The sequence below is a fragment of the Lasioglossum baleicum genome, chromosome 16 (assembly GCF_051020765.1).
Source record: "Lasioglossum baleicum chromosome 16, iyLasBale1, whole genome shotgun sequence".
NCBI lineage: Eukaryota > Metazoa > Arthropoda > Insecta > Hymenoptera > Halictidae > Lasioglossum > Lasioglossum baleicum.
Window position 1 is genome coordinate 6,813,558 of NC_134944.1, and position 27,358 is coordinate 6,840,915.

Here is a 27,358-nt window from a genome sequence, read left to right on the forward strand (position 1 = left end):
TTTTGAGAATCGAATCAGCTCTCCATATCGTTTCATATGTATATTTTTATGCGGCTCTTTTTGAAATGTGTGAGACTATTTTGCGAATTTTATAAAACAATTTTGACATTTTTTGTATACTTCAGAGAAGAGACGGCTTCGTTTTCGAACGTTCGGATTAGTTAGAATAATTTAATAACTTCGAAACAAATCTCGAGCTTGAAGATTGTAAATTTCAAGTTTGTTGCAATTCAGGTAGACAATTTTTATTTTGCATAAAAATCCACTGTCTACTTACCGAACTAGTCCTCCTCTGTCTCTGATAAGGGAAGGAAATTCGAAGGTGAATTTCGAGCTGTCGACGATCTTTTCAAATTTTTATACGATATCGTTTCGAAGGTGAAGAAAGGGTGTTCGGATACGAGAGATGCTTCACGATAGAACGTTCTTGTACAGTTTCAGATCTCAGGTGCGGGTGTCAATGCTTGGAACTGCCTACCGATCTTTTCTATGCTGTTAGACTTCGATTGTTCGAACTGTTCATATCGCAGATTATAAAACGGGAATTCATCTTCTCACTGTATTTCTACCACCAAGTATACGTTTAACAATCTCGCGAGTCAATTACACACCTAGAGTCGATTTTCGTTCATCGTGTACCTGTGTCAAACGCTGCTCATCGTGCCCCCGTGCACACATTGTCAAATCTTTTTATAATTTCCAAAGAGGAGTCGAACGAACCGTGCGTTTCCTGATACACTTGTTCACTCCTCTTTCTAGAAGTATAAAGATATCGCGTTAACAGCGACAGACTTTGTTGACTTTGGGATTCAATTTCAAAGTGTAATTAAAATAAGGTAATAATAATCGCTGATAATCATCAGTACCCCCTTGTTCTTATTGATTATTTATTTAGTATCTTGTTATCACCAGGGGTGTGCGAGAACCCGAAATTTTTTCCGGATCGGAACGGATACCCGAAAATTTTACTAGGCAAAAAGTAGGGATACTCGAAATAATTTATTCATTATATACATATATTTATGAATATATGTATAAGATTCTTTTGATTGAGAGAATGCTGTTCACATCACGAATTCTTTTCAAGAGTGTCATATGTCATATTCTCGAAATTTTCGGAAAATCCGATTCCTTCGGGAATCTCGAAGTTTTCGGGAAACTTATTAATTATGTATTTGGGGAATCTCGAAATTTTCGGGAACCTGACTCGACTCTGCCCGATATTTCGGGTTCTCGCACACCCCTATAGTTATTATGTTATTGAAACATTTTCCGATGATCGTCAGATTGTAGATTTTATGCACTTTAATGTTTGTTTAAACGGTTTTTGAATCAATACAGTGATAACCGAAACTCGTAGCACTTGAAATGAATTTTTATCCAGACTAGGTGACTTATAAGTTAATATTCTATTATATAATATAACTTATATTATACAAAATAAGTAATATTCATTTTTTTATAATTTCGTGCACACTTTATTTCATTTGTTTTTGCAGTGTAAACACTTGAGTGCGTGAATGAGAATCGGAGTATGCTGCAATATCAAGGTATAATTTTATGTAAAACATTCACCGTTATCTTCATTCATATTTCATTTTATTTGTTGTTTCAGTTTCAACGTTTGAGTATACACGACTGAAAAATTGAGAATGCCGCGACATCAAGGTACATATGTGTATATATTTTCAATTTTATGACAGAGAAAGTATGATCGTACGTAGGAAATCATTTTATGTGAAACATTGACCGACTTCACGCGTTGCTTTTGCGAACTGGATGAATCGGATGTTCCATGTCAGACAAGCATGGTGGATTTTTCTCGAAGTGTTGAATTTCTTCCATGCCTTTCTTAACGACTTCCCATAACTCCGGATGTTTTCTTTTAAAATTGTTGTACCATTTCTGTACGTGGGGCCACTGGTTCAGTTTGAAATCGATTGCCTCGAGACACAGGGTGGCGGTGAACAGTGGGAAATCGGCGATGGTCAACGTGTCTGTCAAAGGGATTATTTGTTAGCAGAAAGAAGTGTTGCAACAGCAAGAAAGTAATTTCAATCCAATTTTTGTCATTCAAGCAATGAACTTTAATGAATAAGATATTTTCCCTTTTGTTCGATGATCTTCTGCCAAAAAGAATAAATAAGAAAATATTTTATTGCTTAAAGTTCGTCGCTTGGATAAGGAAATTCGCTTTTATTTCACCTTCGAATACCGAAATTACTTTATTGCCAACCCAATGTATAGAGAAACTCACTTCCTGCAGCATATTCGGAGTTTTCACGTTTCAGATACGTTTCGAAAACGTCTAAAGCAATCGTCATTTTCTTCAGTCCTAAGGGAGTTCTTTCATAATCGAAAAATATGGGAGCCATCTGTGAACAATGTTTAATAAGAATAACATTTGCACAAGATGAAATACTCGCTGAATCGAGTACGATGAAATCTCTGCCTTATTATAAACAAGGCAGGTAGAGAACTAGTGTATATTTATATTTATGTTTATTCCAGACACGTGTACGTACCACGTACTCGGAAATGTTGCGATAATACATGGCCAGATTGAAGCACAAACGATGATTGACAGTCGCTCTTGCCTTTGCATCTTTTGGGTACAGTTTCCCATCTTTATCGTACTTGTCGCCCAAATATTGCAGAATAGCATTGCTGATGCGCCCATGCAAAAAGAATTTGCATAACATTAATTTTGACGTGCCGAGTGCCAGAGAAACAAAAACAATTTTCTCAAAATAATCTCCAACATAGAAAAATCACAGTTTTAAATAATATGACACGAATATAAATTGGTGAACTACTCCCACAGCAATTTTATAAAATAGCATTATTATATCCTGATTATCTTACTGATAACATTGTACGATTACTATGTCGATGGAGTAGCATATTTTCTATAGAAAAATACCTTTCTCCCATTACCAAGTCACCGTCGACCAAAACAGGTATTTCCTTTTGCGGATTTAACTGTAAAAGAATCCAAGAAATGATCGTTCGTGTTTATTGAAACTGGAGATTTTTAATCGTACGATGGATACATACTTTCTCGTACTCCTTTGTCATGTGTTCGCCTTTGCCGAAATCAACGTCCACCAATTCATAATCGATGCCCAGAGCTTTCAATGCTTGGCGACATGCTAGGGACGGTGGTCCATCAGAAACGGAATAAAGCTTCATCTGTTGTAAGTTGAAATTAGAATATGTATATGTATCAGCGCGAAATCGAACGCGACAGAAACTTTATACATATATTAATGCTTACTTGAAATACGAGGACTTTATTGTATTCGACTAGGAAAAACCTGTGTAATGTTCCCAGCAAGACTGAGGACTGAGAATGCGGCATCCACGTACCGGTTACATTTTCCGAAGTTCCTTTCACTTTGGTAAAACCCAGTAAAACCTCAAGGCTTGTGGCCTCAATTTCAATGCAGAGTGCATGTATACAGTATAGGCGCGGCATAGCATAAAATGTAGTTTTCTATGCGAAGATAAGGTTTTCCAGTAGACACAAGCGCTAGATAAGATCTAAGGCCGCGATGGCCCTCAAAAAGTCCCATTTTTACGTTTGCGAGGCGTAATTTGCATTATTCGGCAGCATGTATACATATAGCAACCTTTTCAGGTATACCGCCAGTGGTCGGACTCTCGTCCGGAGGGGGCGGATTAATGAATGAAAATACAATTTAATTTATTATTTGTTAATACAAATAATAATTGCAAATTGTATTTGTATAAATAACAATTAACTTTATTATTTTAAATAAATTCATTTAGACTTGCTCAAATAATAAATAATTATTTTTGCGTTTTATTTGAATATCCAAATAACAAATAACTTGTTATTTAAATAATTATTTATTTAAATAAATTTATTTATTGTCCAACACCACTGACGAGATCATGCCTTCTGTTTTTTACTCCAGCCAGAATACATCCTAGAGGGCGTAAGGAGTAAGAAAACACCGTAGTATTCAATGGTATTCAATTCAGTAGTATTCGAGTGTATTCGAGTGACACGATCTTCCATAAGGCTGTATCTGGTCGGTGATTGAGGTTAGATCACTGTACCACATGGGTGCAACGTGTTTTGTTAAAGCTTGCTGTTGAATATTATTATAGTTAATAATTTTACAATGGTCTTTTATTTCAGTAATAATATTACAGTTGAAGATGTCTGTGCCTGAGAAAGTTCTGATGCGAAAGATCAAGAAAAGAGAGAAGAGGAAACTGCAGATACTGAAAGACCGAGAAAGGCAAGCGCAAAATGGTAAACAGAAATTTCGTATTTAGTTGACCTTTCGTTCTATTCCATTCATTAATGGAATTTCAATTAATATCTGATTGTGCGTTGGCAGAAGACGAAAGTGATATTCAAAATAGCACGGAAGACGATATGAAAGTTCCGAATGGACTCGAACAAGATTCCGCAGACGATGTTCCAAAAAATAGTAAGTCACAACAGTGGAATACTTGTATCTAATAATTAGACAGCGGATCTTTATGCAAAATAAACATTTTCTACCTAATTTGCAATAAACTGGAATAAAATGGAAATTTATTTTCTTTCTGACACAGACTTAGTTTCTGAATATGTTTAATTTCAATACATCCCAGTGAGAGCGCTTGCAGCCCTTACATATTTCCATGGTTGACACATCAGAGGTCCGGTCCTTTCGATTTTAAAGTTAGAGTTAGAGATTCGTCTCTAATTTGGAAAGGACATGGCCGTTATACCACATTACAACGTGGTTCCAACACCTACTCATTTTTCTCATACATACATAAAATCTGCTGTCTACCAATAATCCAAAGATGATCTTAACAACTGCGTGCACAGCTAAATGTTTGTATTCTATTCCAGAGAAAAGAAAGAAGGCCAAAGACAATGCGCCACCGAGCACAGACGACGAAAATACGAATAGAGACACTGCAGATTGTAGGTTTAATGCAATTAGTCTTTAGTTAAACAATATTGTACATATACTAAATTAATTTTTTTCAGTGCCTGGATCAGCATTAGGATTGGAGGTAACCAACGACACGAGTTTCAGCGTATTAAACAAATCCGTGTGCGAGAACACCTTGAAAGCAATCCAAGATATGGGTTTCGCAAACATGACTGAGATTCAAGCAAAAGCAATACCGCCGTTGTTAGAAGGCAGGGATTTAGTGGGTGCTGCTAAAACCGGATCGGGAAAGACATTGGCATTTTTAATACCAGCCATCGAGCTGATTTATAAATTAAAATTTATGCCTCGTAATGGTATGTAAACGATGTAGACGACTGTAATCGCGTTTTCGGTTTACTTGAATGCATTGAACATTTACAGGCACAGGCTGTATAATCATATCTCCAACACGAGAATTGTCCATGCAAACCTTCGGGGTTTTAAAGGAGCTGATGAAGTATCACTATCACACATATGGTTTATTAATGGGCGGCGCGAACAGGCAAACCGAAGCTCAGAAACTTTCTAAAGGAGTCAATATTGTTGTAGCTACGCCCGGTAGATTGTTGGACCATCTGCAAAACACACCAGACTTTTTGGTGAAAAATCTGCAGTGTCTAGTTATCGACGAAGCCGATCGTATTTTGGACATCGGGTTTGAAGAAGAGCTCAAGCAAATTATAAATATTTTACCAAGTTAGTTATCGTGGCAGAAGGATCAGCAGAATTCAATGCAGCTGGAATTGATCGAATTGTTTTATTTGCAGAAAAAAGGCAGACGATGTTGTTCAGCGCTACGCAAACCAAGAAAACGGAGACGTTAACGACTTTGGCTCTGAGAAAAGAACCGGTTTACGTTGGCGTCGACGACGACAAAGACAAAGCGACGGTCGAAGGTTTGGAACAGGGATACGTGGTTTGTCCCAGCGAGAAAAGGTTATTACTGTTGTTCACTTTCCTGAAGAAAAATCGAAAGAAAAAAGTGATGGTCTTCTTCAGCTCTTGTATGTCGGTCAAATACCATCACGAGCTTCTCAATTACATCGATTTACCAGTATTAAGTATACACGTAAGTACATGAGAATGATCGGGACACGTTGAAATGCAGGATTTGTTTTGATTATGCATTTTTTCTGTTTATCAGGGAAAGCAAAAGCAGACGAAGAGAACGACAACGTTCTTCCAGTTTTGCAATGCGACTTCCGGTATACTTCTTTGCACCGATGTAGCAGCACGGGGTCTTGACATTCCTGCAGTTGACTGGATCGTTCAGTATGATCCACCGGATGATCCTAAGGTTAGTTAACTAAAAGTTAATCGATTTTAATTCTGCAATGGCACACTGTCTTGTTTGACTACGCTACAATCATTAAGACTACAACGGCAGAATGCTTTCGTAGAGTTAAAATTTGTAACTAGGGAAATATATTTGTGAAAATGCTCAATTACACAGAATTGTACATGCTATTCTAGGAATACATTCATCGGGTTGGTAGAACAGCTCGAGGAGAAGGCAGCAGTGGTCATGCTCTATTAATTTTGAGACCAGAAGAGCTTGGTTTTCTTCGATATCTCAAACAAGCAAGGGTTCCAGTAAACGAATTCGATTTTTCCTGGAATAAAATTGCTGACATCCAGTTGCAGGTGAGCTTCTGATTTTTCTTTTAATTTTGAACATCGCAACTTTTACAGATCGGGATCGAATAGTCCTATGGGTATTGTACGATCTTATAAATCTCCGTAAGACGAACAAAATGAAAAATTTCGATTTTACAATATTCGAATAAAGATAAGTATCTGGCTTGCTGCTTATTCGTAAATCGTTGATTCTCTTTCAGCTGGAAAAGTTAATTTCGAAAAATTACTTTTTGAACATGTCTGCGAAAGAGGCATTTAAAGCATACGTGAGGGCGTACGACTCCCACCATTTGAAACAAATCTTTGATATTGAAACCTTGGATCTAGCGAAAGTTGCGAAATCCTTTGGTTTCCTTGTACCGCCAGCTATAGACTTGAGTATCCTTTTTTAAAAGAAATACATAAACAATTTGGTAGTGAATTGTTTATCAAGGTTGGTATGTCTCGTAGAGAACTCTCGTTTTGATTCAAATTTTTGTTCGCTTTCGAGATAGTCGAACTGATATCGGGATGTTTAGAGTTTAGAGTCTTCGATCTTCGTTTGTTCAATATGGCTGATTGTTAACTGTAGCACAATGTGTTCGTGTCTCGTGCGAAAGTTCGATAATTGTTTTCTCGTGTCATCTTCGTCAATTTCACGTAACGAGATTCGAGAGTCCTGCAAATATAAATCTAATTATCCTTAACATAATCTCGTCGTAGAAGTAGGATTGAGCAAGAATTCACGGCCCCGAAAGAGGTTAGCCGAAGGCGGTTATGGTTACTTGAAGGGTATGAACAATCCAAACTCGGAAAGACAAGTGCATCGTACCAAAACTTTCCGTCAGAAAAAGTCGTCTGACAATCGACAGTTCGCTAGATAATTAGAGCTTCCGCTTGTTTAATAAACGAAAGACATTTTAACACATCAATTGTACAGTAATTCCCACCAAAAATAAATCTACTACACGTCTATTCTCCCTAGACTCCTGTAATTATTCTTGTAATTAAGACAACGCGGCCGAGGGCAAATGTTATTAACATACCGAAGTAATTCAAATATTCGATTCAAATAGACCGCCATGAATTGCGATCACGTCATCTCGCAGTGAAGCTGTGAAACTAATTGATAAGTTGTTCGAGCGTTTTGCTGTAGACGGTGCTGTATGTGACTTAAATTCATTTTACACATTACAAAAATTAACTAGTGATAAATATTTATTTTTTTATCTTACTGAATGATATCCACTTTGGAATGTCATTGAATTTTCCGAAAATTCTTCTCGCAGTATTTCACGATATTTAATACGATAACATTACATTTTTTCAGTTCTGAAATATTCCGAAAAATGTCCACTCGGGATACAAATAAATATTATTCGTTGTGTTTAATGATTCAAGTGAACTGATATAATTTCTCTTCATAGTAATATTCTAAATTACGTTCGAAAAGTATGTTGAGACAAAGAAAATTCAGAATAGTCGAACATTAGCTTAATATTATCCACGATCCCTAATGATCTATCGCCCACAATACCGATTGCCTAGATCTGACCACGAATAGATCGCCGCCAGTGGAAATCCAAAAGAGATAAATGAAGCACAGAGTCATTAATCCAATCAAAGTTCAATCTGTCTTCAAAAATACCATTGTATACATAATTCGCCTGACAAGACGAAACGTTTCTTCAACCTAACACTTTAATTGCATAAATACCCTATTAACCCTTTATATAAGGACGAACGTCGCCACATTGACGGCATCAGGATCGTGTATATTATTTAATTCGTAGAGTTGCGGACAAATAATTTCATTGTTTAAATAACAAAATATCAGTACTTTCCTCACGAACTTTAATATACGAACCAATTCTCACAGACAAATATTATTAATATTCGAACAAATCCTCGTTCTCAAAGCTTTTCAATAACTAAAATACATCCGAAAGAAGCTTAATAATTCTTTAATAATATGTGGGAAAAGAAGCTTGATAATATTTTTGAGAAATAGCATTTGAAGAACGATTTCTTAAGAAGTGCTGAATGATTTATCTTTAATTTGCGATGTACTCTGAAGTAGCTGGCTGTCGGGAGAACGTTAAATAAACTAATGAATGTTGCACGGTCGATGGACGGTTTTTCGTGTTTGTTAGAAAAAAGGAGTGCCACAGGCCGTCTATTAATTGGAAAAACGTATCAAAGACGACTACTTTATAGCACACGACACCTACGTTGCTTCTCTGTAGGACCATGTATGGCGCATGTTGTATGACGTCAACGCTATTTTACATTAACCAATATACGTGGGTAGACGCGTTGGATATGGCGCGAACGTAAATGTTCGTGGGAGAATACTAAGGCGAGAACCTATAGAATTCGTCGCAGCCTTCGATCACTGGCTCTCCGAGTTCCTATCAGCAATGTGTATGAAATAGATAATGCCCGGGGACTGAAATTTCAAAGGATCGCGTGGCCAAACATGGTCAAACGTCGCCCAAGCGGCAACAGCCCCCAGCAACACTCTCAACAATTTATCTACCTGTATCCATCATGGCAAACAATTTATATATTTGCCCGCAAAATCATCTAGCATTCTTTAACCCCTTGCCTTATAATATCGTGATGAAGATTGAATATGTTTAATGGACACACACAGATCTACAAGATTTACAAAACAGATCTACAAGTTTTAGTATTTTTTCTACAATTCTCCGATCAATTGAAATTCAAATCTTATAGTAGAATTTTGAAAAAGTTATCGTCTTTTTTAGAGCATCCGAATATTAATTCGTTTCACTATTGTGGTTTCGTTAATGTATAGTTATTGAAGAACATGTAGGCATACAATAGAAATAAATTTTCTAAAAAAGGAGACTACGAAGAAAGTTCTAATCATTGAAACCGTAAAATAAATCGTAGGGCAAGGGGTTAACGATCAGAATTTCGGTTGAAAATAAATCCGATCAAGGTCGTTCAGCAGCTCATTTCTAAGAGCTTTACGAGAGTGCAGTCAGCGAATTCTTAGACACACGTAAATTGAAAGACAGTGCGAGGAGGTAATAACTACCGGTGGAACGAACAGAAACGTTCAACCACGCGATACTTGCGACCCTGTTCTCCATTGTGATTTGATCGTTTTCAATCTCCGCTAGATAAATAATTCTACGATAATTTTACAGTAAACTTTCTTTAAAATGTTTCAAATTCATATACACTCCCATCCATAAATCTCCGAATACTTATATACCTTCAACAAAATGGTAATTAAAGAATACAAGCTTCCAGCTTGATTTGATCGTTTTCGTTTGATATATTATACGATAATATTTGAATGCAAAATTAAATATATACATACATACACTGTTTGAGTAAATATGTTGGAAAAAACAGAGATTGAGAAATGGTGAGATGATTATGGACAGCTCTAGAAGCCAAATCGGAAAACAATTACCCAAATTGAATTTTAAAAACTACAAAATATAGGATATTTTGGTTGGATTTGATTTACATGTTGTCTACATTCGAAAAAATTAGCAAGTACCATTTTTATTCCATAAGAGACCACCTAAATATCTCCCTTAATTTTTAATGGCACAAAAAAAATATTTTTGGCATAATTTAAATGGTATCGAAGGAGGAATATCATAGAAGAACAATCCTTTTTTGTCCGGTTATTTTTTCATAGTTTTTTCAAGGTCATCGTTAGTTTCTTGTCGGGAAAACTTATTTCTTTTTATTCCATCTTATAGCGGCTGAAAAAGTACATTTGAATATGCTTAAGTCATTAACAAGATGAAATCCTAGTGTCAACAACAAAAAATCGTCTGCATCCGAATAAGTATCCGGTGACTTATGGACGAGAGTGTACGTCGACAGAATATTTTAGTTACCTCGCAGATCAATGAAAAATAACGGTAATTGGGAGACACGAGTGACGTGTCCGTCGAGTTAAAAATCAATTTTTCCATTTACGAATCGAAGAATGTTTAGGGACCTTCGCCGCGGCCTCACTTTTAATTGCAGTTCGTTATATTTTCGCGATGCACGGCGGAAGTTATTTCGGACCGAACCCGTCGTGTTTGCGACCCGCGAACATATGGTTTTGTAACACCACATAGCCTAATTTTCAATCCGGCGACTCTCCTGTACACGCACGCCAAGTTTCGCGCGATTTCTTCCAGCGGTTTTTGCGCAACCGTCGAAATTTTCGGCTGATCCGAGCGAAAACGGTCTTCGAGACTCACGAACCTGGCCATTTCGAAAGAGCATGAGCCTCGGCTGCAAACAGAAGCTAACTATGACACAAAAGCCCACGGCACAAAAAAAAAGAATGTGCAACGAACGTGCACGTGGGTTTAATCGTTGCACCAACCGTTGCACCGGGATATTAATTCAGTCGGCGAACTGCAGAAACGAAATCCAGGTTCGTCTTAAAATGAAGTTCTCTCGAATATTAGCTGTTTTCGATGTATCGGTGTAAATGAAAGTTTATTCAACCGCTGCCTCCTTTTTTTCGAATTAAAATCCGCCGTCTAATTATATTACTAGACAGCGGATTTGATGGACTTATGACAGAAATGAGTCGGTGTAATTTAAAACAGTAAGAACATTAAAAGAATTTAAAACTACTGTTACATTATTTTCAATCTATTCACCATATTAAGAACGAAAGTAAATTTCTATTTCACTCCAATTTGATACAATTCGGGTAGAAACTTTTCATTTTGCATGAAGATCCGCTGTCTACCGATTCCAATCAAAATTGTATATGCAGAAGCCTGGTGAATTTAGTTGATTGAAATCGTGCGTGTACAGTGTCTCATTCGTTGCAATAAGTTTCGAAAATGGCGTCTAAAAATAGCGTTTTATATGAAGGATACTGAAAATAGTAGACCGAAGTACCAGCCTGAAATATGAAATTTTGAGTCATGCACTCGAATCATGCTCTTCCGTTGCGATACCACTTCTTCAGTTTACTTCGTCGAGAAGTGTCGAATTCCATAAATCGATAAAAAAACGCTTAAAACTCTGGTACTTCGATATTAGAAATGATCGTGCAGAAAAATAGTGTGCTTTTGCTAAACAACCGGTTGTTCTATGCATTGGATTTTAATTATCGGCTATCCTTCGACGCCTGCTTCGAATTTGAAACGCGACACCTCGATCCGTGGGGAAATAAAAGTAGGTAAAATTAATTATACATTCTAAAGCACGCCGCTTCCAGAACGCAACAAAATTGATCACGCTGCGTACAATCGAATAGATTGGCCAGATGAGGGGCTGCAGCACGAGAATTGAGGGGAAATGTTACCCTCTCTCTGCCAGCATCGGGTTCGTCACACGTCACGTGACCGAGGTGCGGCGGAAGTAGGGTCGTAGAAGGGGAAGGTAGAGTGGGGACACAAGTATTAATATATCTGGCGACTCTGCATAGAATTAATGAGCAAAAAGATAGAACGAATTATATATTATAGTAACTTCTCACTTATTGACAGAAAAGCGCGATTACAAAACAAACAGAACGCGACCGACCACTGTCGGGAATACGTTCACATAAATATGTATCTGTATTTTATAGGCGTTTTCCTTTTGCTCGTTTCGCTCAAGACGATTTTGTTATCTTTCTCTTGGTGCGCGCGATACAGTTGGCCCGATTGCACAACAATAACGAGCTGGAAATAAGACGAATAATGGCGGTCTCGGCTAAAACGAAAAAATCAATTGTTATCCGGTAATATTTATATCGCGAGAATGAGTCAGAAATAGAATCGTTCCGCGATATTAGTCATCGAGGTTCACCGAATTTGGGAACACGGATTTCGTTATAATTTCGTGAAAACAAGTCTTTCTCTCTCTCTTTCTCTCTCATCTCTGGACGCAAACAAGCAGGTCCACGGAATATACATATGCCAGTCCTCGGAAAAATGAATTTCAGAAACGCGTCACTCGTTTCTGCGACTGATAAACTCGTGACAACGATGTCGCCCCCCCCCCCCCCGCGGACCGTTGTTTTTCTTTATTTATAAGCTTCCGCGGACAATGGCGAATCCTAGCAACGTCTTTGTTAATCAGTCCGAGCGTTAGGATTCGTCGAGCGTCGCCGACAATTCGCGACTCGTTAAAAAGGATCTCGCAGCTCGGTGCTACCGGTGCAAATATAAATCATTACAATTGCACGTAAAACGCATTATTCAAATTTATTGCAACATCGCCGGCGTGCATACGCAAAGACGCGACGGAGATGCGGTCACGTTATTAGCGGGCGAACAGAGAGATTTATATCAAGTCGCGAATTAGTTGCGTTCGGACGTATTTATTGCATTTTCGCGTCAAATGTCCGCCGGTTGATCGCACCTGTACGATCTCTGTCCAATATTCTTTTCAACGGGTGTCGGAGTGATTCATTTTATACGGATCGTCTGCCGAGATAAATGAATTTCCTCAATAATCGTGCAGAATCAGAATTTACATGAATACATCCGATCTAAAGTTCTAAGTATCTAAAGTTTTCATCACTAATGATATAAATACGTAAATCTTGAAATTTTTCGAAGTTGTGATACATAAAAATCTGCGTACAACTTGGAGTGGGATTTTTAATGAAACTGCCAGGTTGATTTTCACGCAAAGGTCTCTCCGATTGCAAAATGTAAATACCGAAATAGGTCAATGTCAAAGTGGGATTCGTCAAGCTGGGAACAATTGCGCGAATATTCACTGAAAAAAAAGGAAAAGTAATATTATACGGACGGGTCGATAACGCGATCTATAGAAAATCCCAACATTTATTCTGAATATGGAACAGATCTAGTGAGAACGCCGCCGCGAGTCTTTACATAATATAGGCGCGCGGGTGCGTCTTAGAAAGCGTCGGTAAGCGGTGTAAACAATATTGCGCGGCTGCAGCGCAATAGATCGTGCCCTCGGGCAGCGTCTCCGTACGCTTGCGTTGATTCTGGGGAGCGTTCTGTTAGTGGATCAGGGTGGAATGGATTATGTTCTCGGGGTGTCTAAAATTGTAAGATGCAGGGCACGGCGTTGGTCGAGCGCGTCCCTGAATTATCCAACTTGTATGCGACGATGGTATGGCGTGTACCTCAGTATTCGCGCGTACGCGCAGAGGCCGTATATGGTAGTGGGCGGTAGAAGCGCGCCGATAGAGGCACGCAAGAACTAATACGTGGGAGGCGCATGCGCAGTACGAAAGCTGCGCGCCGCGTTACACTCGGCGGCCGGTTCGGGTAGCTTGCCGCGGCACATGCACGGGCGGTGCAGTACAGCCGAGAATCCCGCAGCGCGTGTTTGTTTTTAATATTCGCGATCGACGATCGAAAACTATATAGATCATTTTCCTTCGACAATAGAATTATCCGACTCGTGAGAGAGGCCTGTACCCTCTCTATATTTTTCTCTCTCCCTCTCTCTCTCTCTCTCTTTTTTCTTCTTCTCTCTTTCTCACTCTTTCTTCTCTATCCCCCTACTCTCTTCATCCCTCTCTTCGCTCCTCCTCCTATGATCGTCGTTCTCCACCTCCTACTCCTCTCCTCGCCGTCACACATAGTATACTGACTCCGCTATTTCTAAAAACGTAACGCAATCGTGGCGACGTATGCGAGGAGCGCGCCAGAGAGAAACCACGAGTGAGGAGGCGCGACGTACGAACAAATATATATATACATAAATATATATACCGAGAGTTGTACTATCGAGTAAATTGTGCGAGTACGAAGTGAATATATTACACGGCAGTGAAGAACGGGGAAAGGATCGACGTATAAACCGTATTGTGCCCGAGAACTGAACGTGAAAACAGCCAAGAGTTGTATTGGATTTTAATCGCAACGCCGTCTCCCTCTTGCTCATTTACTGTCTCACTCTCTCTATCTCACTCTCTTTCTTTTTCACACATATATATATATATATACAAATATATATATATCTCATCTGTCTTTCTTCTCGTCTTTCCCACCCGATTTGCGAGTTAAATATTTTTTGGATTATCTCTCCAACTATCTACTATTTTTCACGTGACCGCCATAGGAGTAATCAAGTAATTGCAATGTGTGATAATACTAACACGACGACGCAGAGTATAGCGGACTACTTGTCACAGTTACTAAAAGACAGAAAGCAGTTAGCTGCTTTCCCTAATGTCTTCATACATGTAGAGCGCCTACTAGACGAAGGTAAGCAACCATTAATCCACTAATATCTCTCTATCTCTCTTTCTCTGTATAATTTATCTTCGAGTAATGCATCTGACTTGGTTCCGTGACACGCCTTAGCGTAGTTTGCATGATTAACGCCTATATAGAGACGCATCGAGTACTCGGGTTCAAGCAATGTCTCTTCTCTTCTCTCTATGACCGCGAAACTTTCGCCACAGTTCGTGGAGATCGTAAGAGTCGACATACGCACTCACGTATACACGCATGAACGCACCCATACGTGTCTACGCAGCTCTCGTGCGCGCGCGAGAGCGGTGCCAGTGAGAAAAAGGGAACGAAACGGAACGTTAAGGAATACCGTGTGTGTGTCTGTGCTGGTATCACGACGCGAGAGGAGATCTCTCTCTCGTGTTGCCTCGTAGTTTGCCATAATCGGCAACGGACTGCTTCGAACCAGCCGTGTGTGTCTGTTCGACTCTCTGTCTGTCTCTGTTTGTCTCTGTTTGATATTGTGTGTGTCTGTGTGTGTGTGTGTGTGTGTGTGTGTGCCTCCGTACATGTCACGTGCGTCCCGGCGCCCGCTCTCTTCTTCCGTCCAGGTTATTTAATATTTCTCGAATTTTTCCGGCCCAGCGTACATGGACGTAAGTCGAACGAAAGAGCTACAATTTTCATAGCGATCTCTCGGTTAAAACGCGCCACAAAATGATCGCGGACCGTCGCGTCGCGTTCCCGTCTACCGTACCTAATATAATCGCTCTTTACAAAAGGTTACGATTTCTGAAACTGCCTCTTTATCTTACAAGCACCGCTTTTGTAAGTATGTAGAACTTCGTTTCGGTTCTTTCGCAATCGGACATTTACAGTGATGATCATTCGTGTTCGGAAAAAGTATTAAATGTCCAATTGTTTGTACATTTCGGTTGCCTGTATGAGGGTTCAGCTATCTATGTACAACGTATTATTAAGTTACTCTATTGAGAAAATTAACATGAATGGTCACTCCGGTGTAGACAGAGTCACTTCCTCGGTAACGCGCGAGGGGGCCACTATTTATGTTGTTTTCCAGGAATTATGTCGGCGGCAGAACGATAGCGTCCGAGAGACAGTAAACAGACAACACCGAGAATAATTATTAGAGGTGGGCGGGTAAACCTCGGTTCGTTTTTTCATGGGTGTCGGTCGGGTCGAGACCCGAAAATTGTAAATTTTCCGATTCCGACTTCGGTCGGCTATCTGCCCATCCCTAATAATTATCATTAGACTGCGGATCTTTTTGCAAAATAAAAATTATCTCCATCGATTGTAAGAAATAGAAACCAAATTGAATATTGTTTTTCTTCCCTTAATGATTGTAGAGGAGAGAAATATTATATTGACATCTAGAATTTTAAAAATTTCTCAACAATTTTTTGAATTTCATCTTCTCGATTTCGCTACACAAATGCATAAAAATCCGCAGTCTAATTATCACGTTCTCGTAATTGCCGTTCAAACTATTTTACATTAAACGTATTCTATGCGCGTACATTCATAATTAAACGATTCCGAAAATTACGGTAAAAAGAAATGTAAACGTGCCATAACTGACATAATTGACACGGAGTAACTTTCACTGTCACTGAACACAACATACAGTTTATTTTCCGAATTAATTCAGTAGCTTTCTGTACACTCCGTCGTAACTTTGGTTCAAATTTGAGCATCTTCCCGCCATTTGTGTTCCGTAGCACTAACCTTAATTTACAAGATGTACAACATAACCCTGAGAAACGGTGTGGAACACCGACGGTGTCCAACAAACATTAATTATGCCGGCAAATAAACCTGGGAGAAGTGATTTCACAAGATTGGAAATGTTTCACCTGTTTCTTTATTTTTCTGCCATTTTATAATTTATCGATCTCCGGAATCGGATCACCATTGAAAAGGGTTCAAGTTCTGAAAGTGCGCGTTCTGAAATGACTTTAGACATTTGTAAAATCATCGTGCAACTCGATTTCGAGAAACGCGACGCACGTTCGTCGGCGTTTTATCATTTTGTGGCGAACTGTAACCCACGAGGAAGTCGGATACGATTCGAAAACGGCCATAGTAGTGGACTGTCGGTGGAACGAGAAGATATCCTGTACAATTGTTCATCTATCTAAGTAGTAAGGTTTGATATTTCATTCTTTCCCCTGCTGTTCTTCTTTCGTGTTCCTCGAGCGTGTTCGTGATAGCGGGAACCATTTTGGCCGGCGCGTCGTCTATTTTCGGAATATTTGCACCGACGCAACCACGCCGTTTCGCTTGAAAATAAAATTTCGCGTTGTTCGTACACGACTCGAGCGCTCAGGTTTTATTAACGTTTTCGTGGATAATGGATCTTACGTAAAAAAAAAAGAAACATGAAAGTGTTGCGTGACAAACGGATGAAAATTGGTTAGAGCTCGCTGTGGGTAACTTGCGTGTTGCAAGTTGCAACACGTCGGCATGTGTATAGTGTATGCGTTCTGATTAATTGATGGCTGTGATTAGACAATTTTATAATGAGATTTCGGCGAGCTGCGAGACGTATGAATATTTTAGGCTCTTTGTAATTACTTATGCGTTCTGGGGGGTCTGCAGAAGGAAATTCGCAATGGACGCTTGCAAAATATTATTTCCCAACTGGCTTTTAATTACACAATTTATAAGCTGGTGATGCATGAATTGGTTTATTTAATACTTGTTGCGTGATTCGTTGTATATTGATTTATTATAATTATCAGGGTCAGGGAAAAATAGATGTTCGAAATAGTAAATGGAATGTAAATATTTTTATTTGAGCAATAACGAAAACGACGGACCAATCAGAGCGCGGCTACAGATGAGTCGGGCGCTGGCATTGGCCGAGCCGTAATCCGTTCACTATAACTGTGCTCCGATTGGTCTGTGTTTTTCGTTAATAATTCTTGAACGAAGCCGCGGAGAACTTTTTCGCAAAGGAAAAAGTTACTTGAAATAACGTCAGTGAATCACCCTTTGTAAATACAACATTTTTGGAACACCCTGTATTTGAATCTGAGTGAAAATAGTAAATAGTATTTTCTTATAATTTAAACATGTGTGTGTAATGAAATAGTGTTTACCTATGCAAGTATTTCACATTTACCTCTCGTAATTTTTTAACGAAGTCGATTCAATCTATTTTTCACGAATTAATTAATCGGCACCGGGCAGAATTATATAAGCTCGTTAGCGAATTATTATTATAAATAGGCTCTAGGCCGGCGTAGAATTGTTTAATGAAGCTACCCGATCCCTTATCGCGGCTTGTCTGTTGTTTACATTCGGTGACGACAGACACGTTCATTATTTGCGGAACAACGGACGCGAAACACGCGCGCGACGTCTAGTTTATTATTCGCGGTCCCCTCCTCCTTTTTTTTCTGGAAATCGGGTGAAAGCTTATCCGTACTTTTGTTGTATTCGTTATTTACAATATACCCAGGCCCCCGAGTGGTTTATACTGTTTCACAAGAAATGTGTCAAATGACGTTTACGAGCAGAACCGGTTTTACGAAAGCTCTCGGACCTCTCGCATTCCTGTGGACATAGTCCTGTTGATGCGAAGAATTTTATTTTACCTTTTCTCGTCGACCGAATACGTGGACATTTTGTTATTTAATCGCGAAACGCCGGCTAGACATTTTTCACTTTCGCGCCGATTATAATCGCGATTTTCCGCACCCGTAAACACGAACTGGTCGTCGCACTAAATGAAAATCTTGCGAATGTTTGAAATAAAACAAATTTTTTAACGCTAAACCAACCAGTCAACTTTCCGATGATTTTATTCCGTGGTTATTCGAATTATGAAAATCTTTCCATGAGAAATAGAAGAAAACATTTTTTTATTTAAGCACGACAATGCTATTTTTGTAAGGCAACGCGTACAGTCAGCCACGAAAGTATCCGAACGCCTTTCAAAACAGAACAACTTTTTTACAATTATGCCTACCTGATTTTTTATAATCAATTAGAAGCATTGGTTTATGGAATGATATTCAAAAAAGATTTTCCAAAAATTATTATTTACAAGGTTACATTCAAAAATAATAAAAAAAGACACACGTTTTCAGCGTATGTATTTTAAATTTTCATTAAGGGCCCAAACAAAAAATTACTAAAAAATGCCTTTTTTATTTTTGCATGTAACCTTGTAATTAGTAATTTTCGGAAAATATTTCTTGTATATAATTTCGTAAGCCAATGCTTCTAATTGATTACAAAAAATCGGGTCGCGTTTGGTACAATTATGAAAAAGTTATTCTGTTTTAAAGGGGCGTTCGAATACTTCCATGGCTCACTGTGTGCACCTGCTTTTAATTCCGGTAGAAAGAAAATGTTGAATTTGTTCTTAACGATGCAAAGAGAATAGACATAAGCGATCGGATATTGTCCAGTGACAGTGTGCACACGCGCGTTTTGCAACGCGTGCATTCCTGCATAATACGTCCGTAAGACGGTCCCTTCGACGCAAGTTGCATAGGCGCATTGCGTATCTCGAGGAACAATGATGACAGTAAACGAACGGGAACACGTTGCATAGATAACATATTTACCTTCGTTTTTCGAATTTCGCGCGAGCAGTTGCAGAGAATTTCGCTAAAAGTTTCTACGCATGCTCTCCGGAGATGCACTGGCGGCGGCGGTTGATTTGAAACCGATGAATTTATCGTTTCGGGCCAGTGACGTCAAATGAGGGGAGGGAGCATAAATTGAGGGGAAAGGATTACCCTCTCTCTGCCAGTATCGGACACATGCACGTCAGAGCGTCACGTGACCGGGCCGCGGAAGGGTGGGGAATAGCGTCGCAGAAGGGGAAGGTAGAGCGAGGACACAAATCTTGGCGACACTGTTTCGGTCAGTAATTTGAAACAAATTGTTCAAGAAAACAATATTTTCCAATAATTCACGAGTAATTGAATTAATCACTAGCCTGCGGATCTTCGTGCACAATAAAAATTCTCCACGGCTGCAACGAATTAGAACAAAATAAAAATTGATTGCCTCGTGATGAAGGTTCTGAAAAGAGTCTAATAAATATGTATGCTACTAATTTCCTTTAGAGCGAATTAAAATTTTACTTTCGTTTTGTTAATGTACAATGTATCGGAGAATATGTAAGCATACAATCAGAGTTGGGCAAAGATTTTATTGAAATAAAAATGTGGAATGAAGTGGGCTCTTTCCAAGTGGATTTCAAACCCACTTTAGTCGAAATTTTTATTTCAATAAAATTTTTGCCCAACTTTGCATACAATAGATATAAATATTCTCCTTTTTTAGGAGAATTTTTACAAAAAAGTTCTAACCACTGAAACCGTAAAATAAAATAAAAGGCAAGGGGTTAATAGGTTTAAAACTAGTGTTTTTCCTATATTCATCTACGCATAAAAGTCCATTATTTACGGAATTATTTTGCTTAAGATTTTGATTCGGGGCGTACCAAAACTATTTGTGATGTGTCGAACAAATTGTTGTTGGCAGACGGTGAATAGGTTGTGCGATGAGAACGTGTTAGAGAGTAGCTCGACGATTTTCCGCGTTGCTCGGTCACAGTATCAGTTCGAACGAGGGAGCATAATTTTATCCGTTTCGAATTCGAAGCCGATTAGGCGCAACGACCCAGTAGCAGAAGAAAACTAGACCTCGTGTCTGTCCAAGTTTTCGCTAGACAGTTTCGAAAGGACGTGCTTGACAACGAGTTCTATTCACGCCACTAGGTCACTGAGAAAACTTGCTACGTCGTGTTCAAAATAGACCGCCCCGTACACAATTGCAATACGTTCGAACTATCATGAACGATGCGACCAGATGAATAATCTGATCTACACGGTGTCGCAGAAGAAAGTCGCTCGAAAAAGTGACACGGACAATTTCAGATTTTCGAAAAGATCCCGGACTCGTTTTAAGGACAAATTCAAACGAGTATAAAATTGTTAGAAAATTCTTTTTCCGACTGAATTTTGCACAGATTCGAAAATCGAAGCTCCCCTTTACATTGATCCCTCGAAACTTGATGTACGATTTTTTATACAGCCATAGAAAATTGTTTCAGGGCTAGCTATAGTGTCCGATGACCCGAGCGGTTAAAGAGCTAAAAGTCGGCAGGTTCAACATTAGCATAAGTTAAGAAGGACCTGTAGAATGATCCCGAGGTGTTTATGGACGAATTCAAACGAGTTTAAAATTGTTAGAAAATTCTTTTCCCGGCTGAATCTTGCACAGATTCGAAGATCGAAGCTTCCCCTTTACATTGATCCCTCGAAACTTGATGTACGATTTTTTATACAGCCATAAAAAATTGTTTCAGGGCTAGCTATAGTGTCCGATGACCCGAGCGGTTAAAGAGCTAAAAGTCGGCAGGTTCAACATTAGCATAAGTTAAGAAGGACCTGTAGAATGGTTCCGAGGTGTTCTTTTCTTGTTGCGCGGCCTTTATTCGTCGGTTCTTTGTCCCGTTAGAGGGTGCGCGTTGCGAAGGGTTGTTCCGAAAGGATAAAGCAAACACAGAGGAGTATCTGGTGCAGCACGGAACAGGCTCAGGGAATGTAATACTAACCGAGAAGGATAGAACTATACACACAATACAGTGTAGACCCCCTTGCTCGGACACGTTTTTCCTCCCTCGTGTTTATAAATCAGTGTCCCTACTGTTTTCACATCGCGTCCTCGAATCGGAGACCTATCAGTCACGGCCGGGCAGAGATCGAGTGCGGTTGTGTACAAAAAAGTCACGGGAATGCTATCCGCTTGCAGGAAAAATTATTCCTCTCTGTTTCTTAGCGGAATGGACGCCAATTTTCAAACATACCGGGCCACGGAATTTTTGCTGCTGGTTTCCGCAGGGTGAATCGCTAATATTGCAGTTGGAAATGTCCATTTATTTATTATCATCCTCTATTAGCGACGCGAATTTTTTATGTGTTTTTTTGAGGGTGAAGTGCAGGGTCATTGTCGCAATTAGTTTTCTATATTTTCCTCAATGCACAGGAAATATACAGTGAGTGTAAAAAGTATTCGTACGCCCTTCAAAACAGAATAACTTTTTTATAATTGTACCAAACGACCTGATGTTTTCATAATCAATTAGAAGCATTGGTTTACGAAATGATATTCAAAAAAGATTTTCCAAAAATTATAATTTACAAGGTTACATGCAAAAATAAAGAAAGGCATTTTTTAAAACTTTTTTGTTTGGGCCCTTAATGAAAATTTAAAATATATGTTTTGTAGATCTATGTTAGTTATACTCGTGCTGAAAATTTTCATCGAAATCGGTTGACGCCAGGAGAAAACGTCACGCATCGAAAGATGTACGATTTTGTGGATTTTAAGCAGGAAACAAGTCGGGTACATTTTACTTTACCGGGCTCGAAATTAGTACCTTTCCCCTACGAATTATGATGTATTTGGTATGTAATCCATTTGTACCCGGCGCAGATGCAGATCGAAGTTTCGATCCTCTACGATCAATACTTGAGGAGCTATGATCGCTTAAAGTTGAGCATTTTTGACAGGTAAGGGCGCCGCCATATTGGTTTGTAGTACGACCGCGAGCCGCATACCTTGCCGCCTCACCCCCTTGACCTAATCCTAACCAACTCGGTAACCGTCACTACAAACCAATATGGCGGCGCCCTTACCTGTCAAGAAACTGGAAATATGTTCAACTTTAAGCGACCATAGCTCCTCAACTATTAATCCTAGAGGTTCGAAACTTCGATCTGTATCCGCGACGGGTACAAATCTACTGGATTACATACCAAATCCATCATAATTCGTAGGAGGAAGGCACAAATTTTGTGTCCGGTAAAGTAAAGAGCAGCCAAAAAGTCGTGTAAAACTACGATTTTCACCATTTTTAACCGCTTGTAGCTCGTGTATATGTTAATCGATTTCGATGAAATTTTCAACGTGTGTGCAACTGCTACAGATCTACAAAATCTTTAATTTTTGTTTAAGGGCCCAAATAAAAAGGTTTTGCAAAATGCCTTTTTTATTTTTGCATGTAACCTTGTAAATTGTAATTTTTGTAAACCAATGCTTCTAATTGATTATCAAAAAGCAGGTCGTGTGGTAAAATTATAAAAAAGCTGTTCTATTTTAAAGGGCGTACAAATACTTTTTACACCCACTGTATGTAATATTTTAGTATTTAGTACAATACATATATCTAATGTTTTTATAATTTACAGGGTAAGATATCTTTTTTATATTTTTATGTGTAAATCTCGTGGAGATCAGAGTAAAAATTGCATTTTGAAAATGTTTGCATATCGTCGACAGTCGCACTTGCGGAAATTCGCCATTGATTATGATTATGGGATTACGTGATACTCGAGCTGATAACTTTAAGTGGATATCCAGCACTTAGCGTCTACTCGAATCCTAATCGAGGGAAGCAGTTGTGATAGCTGCCGAAGCGTCGGATTATATTTCTCGAAGATTAGATACGCTGTGCAATCAATTAGGTCGACCAGTGACTTCAAAGTTTTAAGAAAATGACATTCGAAATGGTAGATATATATCGATTGACATAAATGTCGCACGTGAATGGTGCATAATCCAAGAGACAGTCAGCTGTCGCGTCAGGTGCTGTATCTATAAGAATCTTAGAACAAACAGACAAACACACACCTGTTTATTGAACAGCTGATATCTCTAGGTCGTGAATCTATTTAAATATGTGTGCTGGATTATATAATATATATTGACGCCGAGTTTCCGTGTACATTCATTTCTATGTAACACGAAATGAATACTACTTCTTCTAAGTTTCCTTTCGCCTTCAGAGATTTTTCATTTTAATGGAATTCGACAAAATTATTGAACGTCGTAAACAATTCGGAAAATATTTAAACTCGGAATGTAAAATCATTGCGATGGTTAGACAGTGAATTTTGTGCATTTATGACAAAAATCAGTAGGCGTAATTTAAACCAGTATAAAAACATTAGAAGAACTGAAAAACACTCTTGCATCATTTTCAACCTATTGAATATATTAAGAAAGAAAATAAATATCCATTTCATTCGAGTTTGTTGTCATTTTGGTGAAAAAATTCAATTTTTCATAAAAATCCGCTGTCTGGTGATGGTAAAAAGTAAAAAGAATATTTCAGCTGTTGAGCATCACAGAAAATTTTCTATGTAAATGTTAACAGTGCTAGAAAAATTGTCGGGGTCATGGAAGAACCTACAAAAAAATTTCTATCATTGAGAGTTGGAAGCTATCTATTGTGGCAGCGGAAAGAAATTCGACTAATTCCCGAGCCTCCCAGAAAATATTTAATGTAAATGTTAGAAGTGTTAGAAGAATGGTTACGAGTCATTGAAGAGCTCAGGAAATTTTTATTTGTGAAGAAAAATTCCCGAGCCTCCCAGAAAATATTTATTGTAAATGTTAGAAATGTTAAAAGAATGGTTAGAGTCATTGAATAGCTCAGGAAGTTTTTATTGTTGAAGAAGCTGTTTATTGTGAAGAAAAATTCCCGAGCCTCCCAGAAGATATTTAATGTAAATGTTAGAAGTGTTAGAAGAATGGTCAGAATCATTGAAGAGCCCAGGAAGTTTTTATTGTTGAAGAAGCTATTTATTGCGAGGAAAAATTCCCGATCCTCCGAGAAAATATTTAATATAAATGTTAGAAATGTTAAAAGAATGGTTAGAGTCATTGAATAGCTCAGGAAGTTTTTATTATTGAAGAAGCTATTTATTGTGAAGAAAAATTCCCAAGCCTCCCAGAAAATGTAACTCGCGGAAATATAGTGAAGGACGATTGGGGATGATCGAAAATTCGGTTAGTCGGGAGAGAGGTTAAAGAGAGGTCGTCGGTTGGGTCCGGGTTATGGTTTCTGTTGGTATGAGCCGGTATGAGCTCTCGAGTAGCAAGGCGGCGGCAGCAATAGCGACAGCAGTGACGACAAAGGCGGGTAGCGGCCGCATTCCTTCTTTCCTCTTCATGCCTCTTCGCTTCTCTACCTTTTACTTGACTGGGTTGGTTACACATAGCCGTTAGCGATCAACCTGATACTGTATGCGTGCAGTTTACATACATCCCGTACATCCACGAACACGTACATCCGTGCACGTATACACACAGGCACGCACACAGTGCACGCCTGTGATTCTTGCCGGGCCGTAGACCGACATACATTATAGCGTAAACGGTAAGAATTAGTGGAATTCTGTTTACTTACTCGCGAAAGCAAATAATGTCTGCTCGAGTGGCTAATAGTTGTTCGCGGGGAACAGTTATACAGGAAACGCTCGTTTCCAATCGAATCCTCAGTTCTGCGAAACACGTCCGCCATATTCTAATACTCTACGGTACTCGTTTGCTTCGCGACTATCGCACGTAATTGTCGTTCTTATGACAATCGTTCCGCTATATTGTAATTTAATAAATTGTAGGCCATGTATAATTGTCCGACACGGCTATCATTTATAGTAGACGATGAAATTTCTCAAACCTTCTGCTTCTCCTCGATCGCTCTTATTTTTAGACCCGGAGTTTGCATACAAACTTGTCGATCAGCTGATTTACCTGCGATTTTCTTAGAATTTTGTTCGTTTTGTCGAATCTGGATTTTATCATAGTTGTGATAGTTGAAACTTTAGTTTCCTAAAGGAACGTTTCGTTTCGTTCCGTGAAATTATTTATTTAATGAGTAAATATTGATAGTGGAGGGATGGGACAAATCTTTTTGAATTTTGAGCTGGTAGGTCCTGATTCGGATATCTATTCTTGACTCCTTGGTATAAAATTCTAATTCTATTCCATTTCTTTCTGTTCCTAATTTTTCTAATTTCTATTCGATTCTGTTTGAAATCTGTTTGAATTTTCAGCTAGTAAGAGTTGATTCAGAATATCTATTCCTAACTCCTTGGTATAAATTTGTAATTCTATTCCATTTCTTTCTGTTCCTAGTTTTTCTAATTTCTGTTCGATTTCGTTTGGATTTTGAGGCAATAGGCTTTGAATTTCGTATAAATTTCGAATCCCAAATACGAATGCTCATTTGTTTCTTGAGTTGTTGAAACGAGATTCCCAATTTTCGATGTTCAGGCATCAAGGTAAATACAAAGTGGTTGACCAAGAGGTTAATGAGAATGGAATGCTCGGAAACAGTGATTCGCAGGAATGAAGAGAAAAGAGTGTTCAAAGTACGCGCGTGTGTTCGGAAGATTCAGTAATTAAATAAGTAAGCAATGAATCGCTATAACCACGCGAGGATACGCTAATTCGTTAAATTACCGCGGCTCATTAGTATCGTTATACACGCAATTTGTAAGTTATTGTTGTCACTAAATATTAATTACCGCGCCAGGGTACGTTACATACACTTTGCATACATTAATTTCATCAAGGGACCAACCCACCTCGAGCACATTTTCGAACGGTTCTACATAGTGACGATTCTACAAGTCAATCGCGGAATCCTTTCATTCAAAACGTGATGTACCTGTTCTGGTTAACAAATTGCTATTGTTTCACACTTCACTGCAAATTGGGAATAAAATTATAGCTCGATTCTTTAGCGCAAGATCAGAGGCATTATTGAACGACTGTGCAAGCTAATTTCGCACATCCTGGTCAATGTGTTTGAATGTGCAGGAAACAATTCCTCACGTTATTAAAAAATGAATAAAATTTTGGAATTATTGCTTCTCGAAAACCCTCGGTGCAAAAACTGATTTAAAGGAGTCAAAACTCAACGAAATAAAAATAGTTGGACGATTGTAAAAGCTAGTGTCATCAATCCTAGTGGCTAATTTTCCTAGAGAGTGTTTTAGTATGCAGTAAAAAATTCCTCACATAATTATAAAAACTTGCTGATGGAATTATAGCTTCCCGAAAATGCCGAGTACAAAAACTGACTTAAAGGAGTCAAAACTCAACGAAATAAAAATAGTTGGACGATTGTAGAAGCTAGTGTGAGCAATTCCGGTGGCGAATTATCCTAAAGAATGTGTTTCACTGGGAAATAAAAAATTGTTTAAGGCCTTGCGTCGCGTTGAAAATGGAGGAGCGTCGCGTAGAATAGAGTCTGATCCTGTCGAATTCTTCCCGAACGTGTTCTCCGCAGTAGTCGGTGCACTAGCAAAGACGTTTCTCTGTTTCTAAATAAGGAAATGCCTTACGCATCCCCACTTTTGCGGTCTCTGTTCACCATGGTCGACACTGTATGGTTTTCGTCTACGTCGCCACGAAGAGCCTCTTGTAATGCCCGCTCTCTCGCAAACATACATACACACGCACACGTACACAAACGCCTGCACAGAAAGACTACCAAAGAGGTATCCTGCAAGGCTGCCATATATAGATTCCTCGGCTAACTGTTAATGTTCAACGTTCCTATATGGACATTAGTCATAGTCGTGACCGTTCCAAATGAATGAAGATCCATACCAATGGAACAACTTGCACGCTCATGATTTACATAGTTTTTACATCCAGCCAACGGCTTTTCTTGCCGGATTTTTCTTGTTATTCATTTCTCCGCGTCGATACTTGGCGCCGACTTGCGAGATTCGCCGGGAAACGCGTCGCTGAGTGCATTGCCACTTGTGT

At 38.8% G+C, this 27,358-nt stretch overlaps 3 protein-coding genes across 17 annotated transcripts in view; 2 read left to right on the forward strand and 1 right to left on the reverse strand.

The window, feature by feature from the left end:
- Positions 1–1,577: 1,577 nt before the first annotated feature.
- On the reverse strand, positions 1,578–3,638 carry Gfzf (GST-containing FLYWCH zinc-finger protein). Its single transcript, XM_076440648.1, has 6 exons — positions 3,278–3,638; positions 3,058–3,192; positions 2,924–2,982; positions 2,526–2,667; positions 2,258–2,375; positions 1,578–1,997 (listed from the first exon to the last, which is right to left on the reverse strand). The coding sequence occupies exons 1-6, from the start codon at positions 3,476–3,478 to the stop codon at positions 1,756–1,758; spliced, it is 897 nt and encodes a 298-aa protein (XP_076296763.1). The 5' UTR covers positions 3,479–3,638; the 3' UTR covers positions 1,578–1,755.
- A 279-nt stretch (positions 3,639–3,917) lies between these two features.
- Pit (probable ATP-dependent RNA helicase pitchoune) lies at positions 3,918–7,663 on the forward strand. Of its 2 annotated transcripts, XM_076440594.1 has the most exons (11): positions 3,918–4,071; positions 4,169–4,285; positions 4,374–4,466; positions 4,880–4,954; positions 5,021–5,281; positions 5,349–5,663; positions 5,735–6,036; positions 6,112–6,264; positions 6,441–6,611; positions 6,806–6,983; positions 7,308–7,662. In XM_076440594.1, the coding sequence occupies exons 2-11, from the start codon at positions 4,189–4,191 to the stop codon at positions 7,466–7,468; spliced, it is 1,806 nt and encodes a 601-aa protein (XP_076296709.1). In that variant the 5' UTR covers positions 3,918–4,071; positions 4,169–4,188; the 3' UTR covers positions 7,469–7,662. The 2 variants fall into 2 exon arrangements, with proteins under 2 accessions (XP_076296709.1, XP_076296710.1); XM_076440595.1 differs by lacking the exon at positions 3,918–4,071 and having other exon boundaries at positions 4,078–4,285; positions 7,308–7,663.
- A 5,213-nt stretch (positions 7,664–12,876) lies between these two features.
- The window catches only part of How (protein held out wings), a 47,988-nt gene continuing 33,506 nt past the window's right edge, over positions 12,877–27,358 (forward strand). The window contains exon 1 of one of the 14 annotated variants that reach the window (XM_076440635.1): positions 12,877–14,770. In XM_076440635.1, coding sequence (XP_076296750.1) covers positions 14,644–14,770 — 127 coding nt within the window. In that variant the 5' untranslated portion in view covers positions 12,877–14,643. The remainder of the gene's footprint in view (positions 14,771–27,358) is intronic. The other 13 variants (XM_076440632.1, XM_076440631.1, XM_076440643.1 and 10 more) reach the window with 13 other exon arrangements.